Source organism: Psittacula echo, assembly GCF_963264785.1.
Source record: "Psittacula echo genome assembly, chromosome: Z".
NCBI lineage: Eukaryota > Metazoa > Chordata > Aves > Psittaciformes > Psittacidae > Psittacula > Psittacula echo.
In genome coordinates, this window is record NC_137742.1 from 4,583,776 (window position 1) to 4,596,664 (window position 12,889).

At 40.6% G+C, this 12,889-nt stretch overlaps 1 protein-coding gene across 8 annotated transcripts in view; it reads left to right on the plus strand.

The window, feature by feature from the left end:
• Positions 1 to 12,889, plus strand: part of EPG5 (ectopic P-granules 5 autophagy tethering factor) — a 77,688-nt gene that overhangs the window by 8,497 nt on the left and 56,302 nt on the right. For 7 of the 8 annotated variants that reach the window (XR_013958665.1, XM_080636673.1, XM_080636675.1 and 4 more), the window contains exons 5-11: positions 360 to 467; positions 1,488 to 1,561; positions 3,864 to 3,972; positions 4,482 to 4,596; positions 5,216 to 5,366; positions 7,492 to 7,647; positions 7,999 to 8,156. Coding sequence is in view for 7 of the 8 variants with exons in the window: in XM_080636673.1 (XP_080492799.1) it covers positions 360 to 467; positions 1,488 to 1,561; positions 3,864 to 3,972; positions 4,482 to 4,596; positions 5,216 to 5,366; positions 7,492 to 7,647; positions 7,999 to 8,156 (871 nt within the window). In the remaining variant the exon portion in view is untranslated. Of the gene's footprint in view, positions 1 to 359; positions 470 to 1,487; positions 1,562 to 3,863; positions 3,973 to 4,481; positions 4,597 to 5,215; positions 5,367 to 7,491; positions 7,648 to 7,998; positions 8,157 to 12,889 lie in introns of all 8 variants that reach the window. The other variant, XM_080636679.1, reaches the window with a different exon arrangement.

Here is a 12,889-nt window from a genome sequence, read left to right on the forward strand (position 1 = left end):
ACACTGCTCGCTGACAACACTGCTCACAGACTTAATATTCAGTATGCTTTTATTTTTAAAGTTAAAACTAATTAGACTTGTAATTTTCAACAAACTTATATTCTTGCATTTTTCTAAGTGAATTAGTTTTTAATGAAACTTCAAAGTAATTAATTTTATACACCAAGAAAAACAATTTGTAGCTCATACGCTGAGCAAGCAGACTTAAATATTGTTCTCTTGTAACTTGCTCTGAAAATTGAGGTTTGTTAGAAAGCATGGGAAAGAGAAATGAAAACACAGTATAACTCTTAATTAGCAATAGTTTAAAGGAATGAGCCTTGAAATTGTTCACAGGATTCCAATATTATTCTCTTTAGGTGTCTGTGTTGCAAAGAATTGGCTGTCCAGGTGACCATCTCTTCCTCTTCAACCACATCCTTCGGTGTCCAGCTGGGATCAGTGAATGGGCTTGTCCATTCATTCAGGTGTGAATGTTTAATTCTTTATTGTCAGAAAGTTGGAGTGGAGTGGGAAAGAGAGGAAAGTGTCTTGTGCCTGATCAGCCCCTTATGCTGACAGTCTTTCCAGGCATGTGGAACCGTCTTTACAGTGAGGAGTTTGTCAAGTGATGTGTTTACTGATGTTAGCCCAGCCACGAGCAGGTTAACAAGGAAGCACCATGAAAGGGAGTCAAGGAATTGTGATGTGCCTCAGAGGTCCTCGGACAGCAGCAGGTTTTGGGAATGCTCTCTAAGAAAAGGAAAGAGTATTCAGACTTGAAGCAGCAACCATATATAGCAAAAGTGAGATTAGAGGTGGCTGTGATTGATGTGTAAGGGCTGAGGAAGAACAGATTTCTATATCCTGAATAGTGAAATGGGACTGGTTTCCTTCAAGAGTTTATTAGTTGGTAATTTTAAGGTCAAGGGAAAGAGCTCACTGTATAGATCAGAGAGAGTGCAGATATCCAAAGGCACCAGGGCATTCTTGGAAAGAGCATTTTTTCTCCTCCAAGAGGGGAAGATGTTGGAAATGTAGCTGTAGGGAAAGGATTGCAGTTACACAAAGAGGGGAAAAGCAAGCGATGAAATAAAATGATAGAATACAATCACTTAGGTTGGAAAAGACCATTAAGATCACGGAGTCCAAGCATTAACCTCACATGACAGGTTCCTAACTTCCCCTGTCCTCAACATCCCATTTCCCCTGGTGCCCAGCAGTACATGTGAAACAAAAGAGAGAAGCTGTCTCTTTTGTGGAGCTTTTGATGGTTATTTTTCCTTTGTTCCTTTAATTTCTATAACTACTGCTTTCAAACAACTGCAAGTATTTTTTCATAGCAATACTTTCTCCAGGGTATGGGTACTGTCTTGAACAGATACTTTTTAGTATGAGCGAAAAGATAGTGAAAAAAGTGAAACTCAAATTTTGAATTTCTCTGATAAAACTGATTTGCCCTTTATTTGGCTTATTTATATTTACTTAGATTTTTGCAATAATTTCAGATCAAAGTCTTGGATAATCCATCGGGTGTCTTTCATTTCATGCAGTCTCTTGCCTTGCTTATGTCTCCTGTCAAGTAAGTATGAATATGATTTTATAAATATGTTCTGATTATTTAAGAGCAAAAAACAGGATGTATGATCTCCTTGTAAATTTTGAAAGTTCATTACAGGCAGTCATAAAAGCAGGCCCAAGTAAGAAACTTGCAGTTTAAATAAAACTGGTTTTACTCATTCATCTTAAAACACAGCCCTGGCAGTACATTCTCCTGCTGTGCATGGTGTGATGCAGCTTCCTTTCAGCTGTGAAATAGCTTGTGAAGACTGACATACCTGCATGTTTTGTTACTGTGAGTTTTTGCCTTGCTCGGTGACTTGTTCATTATACTGTCTTGGCAACAAAAGCACTTGAATGAAGGGTTTGCTAAACCGATGTATTTGCTGGTTGGGCTTCTTAATTTGTTTTTCATCCTTTTTTTTTTTCTTTTTTTTTTTTTATCTGTAAATAATGCTCGTTGCTTGGAGAAGCTAGTTAATGAGATCAGTCATTAGTGAAAGCACTTATGTGCTTCAGATTAAATATATAATTTGCCTTCCTCTCTGGCCAAGTTTTAATGTCAAGGAATCAAATTGTTGGTATTTAGAGCTGTCATAGCGATTTTGATACCCTGACCCTGAGTTAAGTGGGAATCCTGTTTATTGGAAGCTATTATTTTGGAGAGTTTTGTTTTCATGTTTCTTGTCTAGAGCTGCCTGGAGAAACAAGTGTTCTGAGGGCATGAGTACTGCCAGTGCATTTTGATGCTTGTGTTTTGAGCAAGGGCTGACTCAAGGTGTCTGGAATGATGCTCTTAACTTTTGGTACTATAGTGTAGAGACTTCACAATGGCTGTTCTTACTGGTAAAAGAGCTGATACTTGTCTGTTACAGGTGCTGCATGTCAGGAACAAATTTGAATACTGAATTTGGTTTGTGAGATCAATATCTTAATATGAATATATTAAAAAGTAAATACAAGTTTTATTGGAGGGTGAATTTACGATCTGGAGAGTGATACTATGCTGGAGTTTTGTGGCACTTTCTGTGGAGTTCTGCCAATAGATTTCAAGTTACGAGGAAGTTGGTTGTTAGGATTTTAACTTTTATATAACCTTTCTGGACATTTGTTTAACTTTCTGTTATCTCTGAACAGCTAAGTATTTATATGGTATAGAATCTGAAGGTCAGTATCCCAGACATGAGATGGTCTAGTACATGGAAATGAAGCTGGCTTGATTTGAGGCAGCTGTTTCCTGGAAGGTCATTAGTTGTAGCTCAGCATACATAGGACTAGTCTTACTAGCACTGATGTGGTGTCCAGCTAATGTAGCCATGAATGTTGTGTAGTGGAGCACGCATCCTGTTTGACGTAGTGAGTGATAGCCCTAAGTGATTGTTGTAGAGACATCTTCTGAAGGATGATATCCTTCTTTTGATTTTTTTTCTTTTTAAAGACATTTTCTTACACATATGCAAGACCAGTGTTGTTTCTTGTATATTTACGTATGCTTCTATACATGGCTGGTAGCAATTTACATTGCTCAGAATATTGCTTGGAAGATCATTTACTGAATACAGCATATTGTGTGAATCTTGAAGGACCAAGAATCATTCAGAATCATGGAATCATTTAAGTTGGAAAGGACTTTTAAGAATATTGGGTCCAACCATAAACCTAACTCTGACAAGTCCTCCACTAAACCATGTCATTCAGCCTTTTGGTGAAGAAATTGTTCCTGATTTCCAGTGTAAACCTCCCCTGGCACAGCTTGAAGCCATTTCCTCTTGTCCTGGCACTTGTTACTGAGGAAATGAGGTGACCACCACCTCACTACAGCCTACTGTCGGGTAGTTGTAGAGAGCGATAAGGTCCCTCAGGCATGCTCTTCTCCAGACTAAACCCCACCAGGTCCCTCAGCTGTTCCTTATCACACTTGTGCTCCAGGCCCTTCACCAGCTCCATTGCCCTCCTCTGGACCTGCTCCAGCACCTCAATGTCTCTCCTGTAGTGAGGGGCCCAGAAGTGAACACAGGATTTGAGGTGTGTCTTCACCAGAGACCAGTAGAAAGGGATGATCACTGCCCTGGCCCTGCTGGCCACACTATTGCTGACACAGGGCAGGATGCTGTTGGCCTTCTTGGCTGCGTGGGCAAATTGCTGGCTCATATTCTGTTGGCAGTAGACCAACACCCCCAGGTTCTTTTCCACTAGGCTGCTTTCTGACATAGTTGTTAATTGCTTGTTCTTGTATTTGTTTTTTAATATCTCCTCCTAAATAAAAGATGACTTAATTCAGAATTTTTAATTTTCTGTAATCTTTATTTTTCGCTTCAAATTAGAAATCGGGTGGACTTCATGTGCCATATGAAACCAACTGAAAGGAAAACTTCCTCTTCATCTGGGAAAGAATCTGGGAACTGGACCCTAGTAGATGAAGGAGGAGAAGAGGTACAGCAAAAGACTTCTTTCTCTTTTTCCCTTTATGCTTTTGCTCAGCTTACTGTATTGATTTTTTTCTGAAATGGGAAAAAAAAAGCTCACTTGTCTGGTTAAATAACATGATTCAAAACTTAGATCTGTTGTATTCTCCTTTTATCTCTGTGATGTAACTGTAGATAGTGGAGCTTCCAGAATGAGTGTTACTGGTAGGATTTGAATGTTTGAGCTGTTGTGTGCGAAAGGAGCATGGCAGTAGACATATGTTTGGATAACTTCCCTTCAGACTGTGCTGGACTAACATAGCATTGCCTCTAGTTCTGTTCCCTAACTGACGAGGGCTTTTATATAAGACCATACAGAGAAGAGGAATTTAGGGGCTTGTAATGTGGGAAGGAGAGTTCATTTGTGCTTGCTTTTTTTTTTGTTCTTACAAGCAAAATGGAGTTAGCACAGTAGCAATACCCTTTTACAATACGTTTTATTGTAAAGCTACTTAAAGTAACCGTATTTGTCTATAGGATGAGGATCCTGAAACAAGCTGGATTCTGCTTTTGGAAGATGATTTAATTGCCCTGTTGTCACAGTTTCCATTTCATGAACTCTTTCAGCAGTTCCTTGGGTTTAAGTCTGGAGGTAAATAAGCTGCTAAAGAGTTATTATTCATTTTGCTTTCACTAACTGTATTAATGATTAAAACTGCCAAGAATGCTGCTGCATTATGAGAGTATGAATGAAGTAAAAATTAAACTGTGCACAGCTCAAAGACTAAATAGATGAGACGAAAGTTATCCCATGTGTATGGGATAGCTTACATACTTACAGCCATACTAGCGTGCAGAACATTAGAGTCCTTTCTCTTAGTTTTGATCTGCTTGGTAGTTATACTCACAGATGTGCTTTCACAAATGATTTTGCTCCTTTGGCTCTTAGTTGAGATGTTACTGTGATTTTTCTCTAATTATTTAGTAATTCTTTATTTTGCTGAATTTCTGGACAAGTACAAGAAGATAATTGCATGCTACAGATCTTATAACAAGCATAGTTTTATTTTTACTTTCACACTTAACAGGTATTAATTGTTTATTTCATAAACAAAACATAAATTTCAGTTCACTAGGTAGCTAGCAAACAAGGAACTGTTTGCCAGATCTATGGTGAATTGTTTCTTTGAATGCTTGTTAAGTTACTTTAAAAATCTGAAATTCACACTTCTTTTTTTCCTTTTTTTTTTTTTTTTTTTTCTTGGTCTTAGGTGCTTATTTTCCTGAAAAAACAACTCCCCAGGAGATGATGAAGATTTTTGCATTTGCAAATTCCTTAGTGGAACTTCTGTCTGCAGGGTTGGAAACATTTAACAGAGCACGGTACCGACAGTTTGTGAAGCGAATTGGTCAGCTGATCAAGTAAGGCAATATTTTCTCTGTGATATAATTAAACTTTTTCATACAGTTCTGGTTTAAAGGGTTTTAAAGAAATGTGGCCTTCTTTGATGGGTCTACGGAACTGATGGGCAGGGGTAGAGCAGTTGATGTCATCTACCTGGACTTGTGCAAAGCCTTTGACACTGTCCCACATGACATGCTTGTCTCTAAATTGGAGAGACATCAATTTGGTAGGTGGACCACGCGGTGGATAAGGAACTGGCTGGATGGCCGCACGCAAAGAGTTGTGGTCAATGGCCCGATGTCCAGCTGGAGACCAGTAATGAGTGGTGTCCCTCAGGGATCAGTGGTGGCACCGGTCTTGTTCAACATCTTTGTCGGTGACATGGACAGTGGGATTGAGTGCACCCTCAGCAAGTTTGCTGATGACACCAAGCTGTGTGGTTCGGTTGATACACTGGAGGGAAGGAATGCAATCCAGAGGGACCTTGGCACGCTTGTGAGGTGTGCTGATGCCAACCTTATGAAGTTTAACCATGCCAAGTGCAAGGTCCTACACCTGGGTCGGAGCAATCCCAGGCACAGCTATGGGTTGGGCAGAGAAGAGATTCAGAGCAGCCCTGCAGAGAAGGACTTGGGGGTGTTGGTTGATAAGAAAATGAACATGAGCCAGCTTCAGTGTGTGCTTGCAGCCCAGAAATCCAACCGTTTCCTGGGCTGCATCAAAAGGAGCGTGACCAGCAGGTCAAAGGAGGTGATCCTGCCCCTCTACTCTGCTCTTGGGAGACCTCACTTGGAGTATTGTGTGCAGTTCTGGTGTCCTCAACATAAGAAGGACATGGAACTGTTGGAACAAGTCCAGAGGAGGGCCACGAGGATGATCAGGGGACTGGAGCACCTCCCATATGAAGATAGGCTGAGAAAGTGGGGGCTGTTCAGCCTGGAGAAGAGAAGGGTGCGTGGAGACCTCATAGCAGCTGTCCAGTATATGAACAGGGGCTATAGGGATGCTGGAAATGGACTCTTCATTTTGGACTGTATTGACAGGACAAGGGGTAATGGGTTCAAACTTAACCAGGGGAAGTTTAGGTTGGATGTAAGGAAGAAATTCTTTACTGAGAGGGTGGTGAGGCACTGGAATGGGTTGCCCAGGGAGGTTGTGAATGCTCCATCCCTGGTGGTGTTCAAGGCCAGGTTGGACGAGGCCTTGGGTGCCATGGTTTAGTGTGAGGTGTCCCTGCCCATGGCAGGGGTGTTGGAACTAGATGATCTTAAGTTCCTTTCAAACCCTAACTATTCTACGATTCTATGATAAACCAAAATAAATAAAAAAGCCCCAAACAGGACTTGGGTAGATTTTGCTTTTGGTGTTGGTCAGTTTCGGTATAGCAGTCTGGTAATCTGTAATTTCAGGATCCTTCACTCTAAAACTGGGGAATTGCAGAATCTGAATGCTGTAGGTACAAAGGAGCTGGATGAGCTGTGGAGCTAACGTCCATCAGGGGTATGCTTAGGCCTGTCTTGAGAAGACACTGACATCCACCAAATAGTTTCTCAAGTCACTCCTTTTATAACAAATATTAGTGTTTGCTTTCTGTTCTCCAGATTTAGTGCTTTTAATATGCTCCTTGAAAGTCATCATATGGTTGAAGTAAGCAAACATCATTGAAATCTTGGAGTTTCTCTTTATTTTTACATCTCTGGCAGTCACTTTATATAGCTTCTATGAGTGTGTTTTCAAAGAAACAAAATCCTTGTTTTTCTTTGTGTTTATTAGAGAAGTAACTTTCTTAGTATAATTATTCTTGTATAAGATTTTTGCATGTGCTGCCATGGAGGATTAAGTTGGATGGGACTTGGAGCAACTTTAAGGTCTCTTCAACCCAAACCATTCTGTGATTACTGTAAGGCTCCAAAGTTCATACACAAACTAGTTTGGTATAACAGAATATTATGCATTGTTTGTTTGCGAAACCAAGGAATGAAAACACAGGAATTTTAGATTAATGCTGTTTACATAGGAATCTCTGGAAACCAGAGGAAAAAATGTTGAACATGCCTCTGATCTAGTTGTGCTTGTCTGTGTTTTCATACTGTGATGACATACTTAATGATCCTTATTCCGTTTGTTTGTCCTGCTGTGTAGGATGACACTTTGTCACGTGAGTGACCACTGGGCCCAGTATGTTAGCAGCAATAAACAGTATGGATCAGTAGCACACCCCTACTCTGTGGAAAAATTGCAGCTGGAGTTTGATGAGCTGTTTTTTAGAGCTGTTCTACATGTTCTGAAGGCAAAAAGGTAGGCTGTCTCATGGGATTGATACTGGCTTTGTCTTGGAGGAGTTAGATAGTTGAAATGGGGGGTTGGAGTGGTTTTGAATACCTGATGGTTTAAATAACATTCCAGTGTGCAGGAATTTTCGGGACACTGGTAGCATCAAGATGAAGAGGAATTATGCCTTGAATTTTAGCACCTGACAGAAGCTCTTGTTCAGTTCAAAATGAGGTTAACTTAGAATTTGAGATAGCAAGACAAATCCTCACATTTCTAATTCTGTTACATGGCAGAGATATGTGCATATGTCTCCTTTTAAAATGTTGGGATTTATCAGGGTGAAACTGTTTCTATCTGCCTCTTCAAATCCAACAGATTGGGAGTCTGGTTGTTCATGTCAGAGATGCCTTACGGAACCTTATCCAGCAGTATGCTTTGGAGGCTCTTCTTTGTAATGCACTGTGCAGAGAGTGAGAACCTGGAGAAGCTCTGCTCTACTTTGCAACCTGCTGACTGCAAGCAAAGACTCAAAGGTAGAATTTGTATGCTCAAAACCAATTCTAATCGATTTGGCTATTGCTGCAAAACCTACACATTTAATTCTTTGCAGGTTCCATTGTTAAATGGGTCCAAAGGCATTAGAACTGTCTTGAGTAGTTCATGGACTTCCAGTACTTGTGTGCCCAAACTCTTATTTTTAAAAGAAATTGTTGGATCTACTGTCCCTTTAGCTTTTGTTTAGATACATTTTATGTATCTTGGTATCAGATCCCATCTTGACATTTGATAGTATTAGGTCATATAAATACCCCAGTCCTCCTTTCTCACCTCTCCCCAGACTTGCCAGTTTTGGCTTCAGTAACTTACAGTGTCGGAGATTGTCGTGGTTTAAGCCCAGCTGTAACTCAGAACCGTGCAGATGCTGTCTCACTCCCCTCTCTTCCTCCCCCCCATTGCTGGAGGGATGGGGAGGAGAATCAAAAAAATGTAACTCCTGTGGGTTGAGATAAGAACAGTCCAGTAACTAAGGTATAACACAAAACCACTACTGCTGCCACCAATGATAATGGTAAGGGAAATAACCAGGGAAGAGAATACAACCGCTCACCACCCGCCGACCGATACCCAGCTCGACCGAGCAGTGATCTAACCCTTCTGGGTAACTGCCCCCAGTTTATATAGTGGGCATGAAGTATCACAGTATCACAGTATGTTAGAGATTGGAAGGGACCTCAAAAGATCATCTAGTCCAATCCCCCTGCCAGAGCAGGAACACCTAGTTAAGGTTACACAGGAATGTGTCCAGGCGGGTTTTGAATGTCTCCAGAGAAGGAGACTCCACAACCTCTCTGGGCAGCCTGTGCTGTGAAATGGAATACCTCTTTGGCTACTTTGGGTCAGGTGTCCTGTCTCTGCTTCCTCCCGGCTTCCCCTCCTCCCTGGCAGAGCATGAGACTCAGAAAGTCCTTGGTTAGAGTAAACATTACTGAGCAACAACTAAAAACATTGGTGTTATCAGCACTGTTCCCAGGCTGAAAGTCAAAACCACAGCACTGCAGCAGCTACTAAGAAGGAGAAAAATGACTGCTACTGCTGAACCCAGGACAGAGATCTGCTTACCTTCCACAACTACAGAGATCTACTTACCTTCCACAACTACAGATGTTTCCCTTACCTCAAGCGTTTTTTTTTTTGATGCTTTTCTTCTCCTATATGCCAATTTTCTTTCTGTTTTCCCCTTGACTTCTGTCTTGTATTGATCTCCACAGTGATTGTGGTAGCTTTAGCTATAGCAGAGTTATTTAGATGCCAGCTGGAATGCTGATTTCACTGTGCTGCTGCCTTCATGGAAAGTATTTCGGGATTTGATTGGCAGGGAGACAGGTAAAGAAAGCTGTAACTCCCTCCTTCACTGCCTCTTTGCTGTCTTCAGGGAGAGCAAATCTCACTGTCAATTTTACTTTTCAGCTCTGTGGTAACGCAAATAGCTGTTACCACATCAACCAAGTCTTTTGGTGGAGAAGCAGAAGAAAATAGTGATCTTTAGGTTATTGAGTATCTTGACTCTGTGCAAGTTCAGCTGACATAGAAGGTGATTTATGCAGAGTAGGAGAGAGATCAAGACTGTAGTTGTGTACACTTTGAGGTGCTGATCTGGTTAGATTTGCTAACCAAAACAGTTAGTTACATGCTTTCAGTGAGACTATTTTTGTTTTTTGCAAGAAATTTTTACTGCATCTCAAGCAAAGAGAATGGAATACGATCTGGTGGGTTGCAGCTCTGGCAGCAACAAATACCAATTTGTTTTGTTCAGGCTTTGTTTTGCTTTTAGCTAACTTTTAATGTTTCAAAGTCCTTTGTATGCTGATGCAGGGTATTTTCTATCCTCTTCATTACCCTCGTTGGGTTATGTCAGCACAATACCATTTGTCACGAATGTCTAGACAGTGACTATCAGCAGTTCTTTCAGTGAAATCCACCTAATCTGAAAGATCTTCTTCTGACTGACACTAATATAATGCTGACTTAATTTCCTGTAATACGTACTCTGTAAGACCATGGCATTAACATTCTCTTGAGAGAAAACATTTTGTATTGATTTCAGTTCCCACATGAAGTTTGAGAAATGTTAAGAGTGAATCTACAGGTGGTAGCAAGCCTTGGTAACTGATGGAAGATTTAAGCTTGCATATGCAGAGGTGGGAGACCAGTTCCTTTTAAGGAGTAGGTAGAAATACCATAATAAAATGGAGTGCAATGGTGGAGCTGCACTTACTAGGATGACTTACGAACTGTGAGAGCTGCCAGATATAAGATCAACCTGTGAGGACATATGGGAAGTCTGGTTACTTGACATGTTCTCGAATGGACCAAATGTTAATAAACTTACTGTGGAACACGTTTTCACTGACAAGCAATGATCTTACAGTTTCTTCTTGATGTTTGATGCATGTGTGAGTAGAAGCATGTATTCTCTGTAAGCTCTGTTAATACAGGATTAACAGCTTTGTCCTTTCTTCTGTTGCAATTGACAACAAGAACCTGCTGAACAACATTTCTTGTTATGGCTTTTTTACTGCCAAGATCAAGATTTAAAGAGCCACTGATTTTTAGAGTCTCTCTGAACTTGAGTTGCTGCGTGGTCAAATGTACAGAGGAGGAAGAGAATTGGCTCAGGTAGCGACTGTGTATTGAAGTTGTCATTGCCCTGCTGTGAGGTGATGGATTTGAGGTGGAGCCTCTTTTCTTCCCTGTTTGCCTTGTCCCCATCCTTCAGTGCCAAGGTATGGCTTGATGTGGGTTTGACGTTGGTGTGGGATCTGGAGCATGTGGAGCCCACAGACTAGCCAGAGGCACAGTGAAGAGGAAGGTGCAGCTGAAGCAGGAAGCTTCAGGGTGACTGCAGAGCTATGACTTGCAGCGGACAAGGTCTAGTGCACATATGCTCAGAAGCTGACACCAGCTCTTCTCCTTCGTTTTATAATTGCCCTTAACTTTACCAGGTCTTTTTCTCTTCTCTCCTCCTTCAAAACCCTTCTCTATTGCTTAGCTGGTCTGTGCCTAATGAAACACAGACACACACTTCACAGGGAAATACAACAATTGCTGTCATAGACATTCGTTACTTGCATGTCCTATCCCTTCTCCACGTTTGTGAGTCATTCTGCTATACCTGTACATGTAGTCCTTTTTTCTTTTTTGGTCTTTCTGCATTACCTAAAACCCCCCTGAACAGCAACAACAAAACCCATAGTGTTCTTAATCTCTGCTGTAAGGATAAAAGTGATAAGGTCTAGTGGTGCACGTAGCGGTGCTGGGGTGAAGGTAGATGATCTTAAAGGTCTTTTCCAACCTCGTTGATTCTATGAAAAGGTAGCATTAGGAAAGGGAGATTTATGGATGAGACACTGTGTGGATATCTGTTGTGTCTGTCAGTAGTGTAGTTTATCTTATAATATGGAAAATCTCTTCACTTAAATTGCACAGTCCTCTAGCACAGTGTTCATGAGATGTTTTGGCTGTGTGAGTCTGACTATCTCAGATTGAAGTACAGTTGCAAAATTCTTTAAAGCTCTTAAAATAGAATGTAACCTAAGTGTAAGTGTCTTGCTTTGCTAGTGTTTCTGTTCAGGGGCAGATTTCTAGGTTTCAGAATTACATGTATTAATATCTCACAAACAACTTTATAAATAAAACAAAAAGAGGAGCTAACTGTATGCCATCTTTCGGTTCAGGGCTCTGAACTTGAGAGCAGACATGCATTTTTGTAATCTGCAGATGTTACAGCAAACTATAACCCGGATGTTTTAATTTGTTAGGTATTTTTCTGGGGAAAAAAATCTGCTTGCATTTAAATAGATAATCAGATTGAGAAAGGAATTTGTTTGAAAACATCTTTTCCACCTGTATGAAAACTGTATCAGAGAAGCTTACCACACATGTGAAGCGGTGTGAAGAAATCATCACAAAGATGGCCAAATTACAGAAATCTCCTTCACACCTGAAACATGACCTTTGTAGGAGTCACTTCAGTGTAGGAGTTGAATCTGTATCATGGAAAGACCTTTTTTAATATATCTGATATTGCAAACAGAACACTGAAACCAAGAATCTGCTGAGGGATCTTCCTCCGGGGGTGGATTTCATTCCCTCTGGGAATTAACATCACACTTTTCAGATCTTTCACTCCTTAGTGTGCTGTTGCTTTTACCTTTGTTTGTAGTGATCAATGAGGATTATGGTTTTAAAGCAAATGCTTTAAAGATGCAAAATCTTTGGTGGTTTTCAAAGACAGAGAAGAATTACGTACCTGTCTGAGCTGCAGGTAAAGAATGTTACAGCTGTGTGAACACTAAGTAATTAATTGATCTCACTTTACAGTGAAACACTTATTGGACCTTACTCCATCATCAGAAGATGGAAGGATTGTCCCCAGGCATAAGTGATTTTAAAGTCTGTAACTTGCTGGATCCACGTGGAAGGCAAAAGTTTATGGTATAGTCTGCTTCTATAAATAGAGTGCACAGACAGGTGCACTCAAAAGATCAGTTTATTGGGATTACATACGTCAGATGTGGTCATTATTATGTCATATACGTTATAAAATAATTTAAACCTAAAACCAGGCATGGAGATTTCTAGTTTCCTTTAAAGAAAAATTAAACAAAAACAAAACAAGCCCCCCCCTCCCCCCCAAAAAAAACCCCCAAAACCACACCGACAACCAAAACCAAACCCTGCATGAGTCTTCTGTCTTTGATAATGT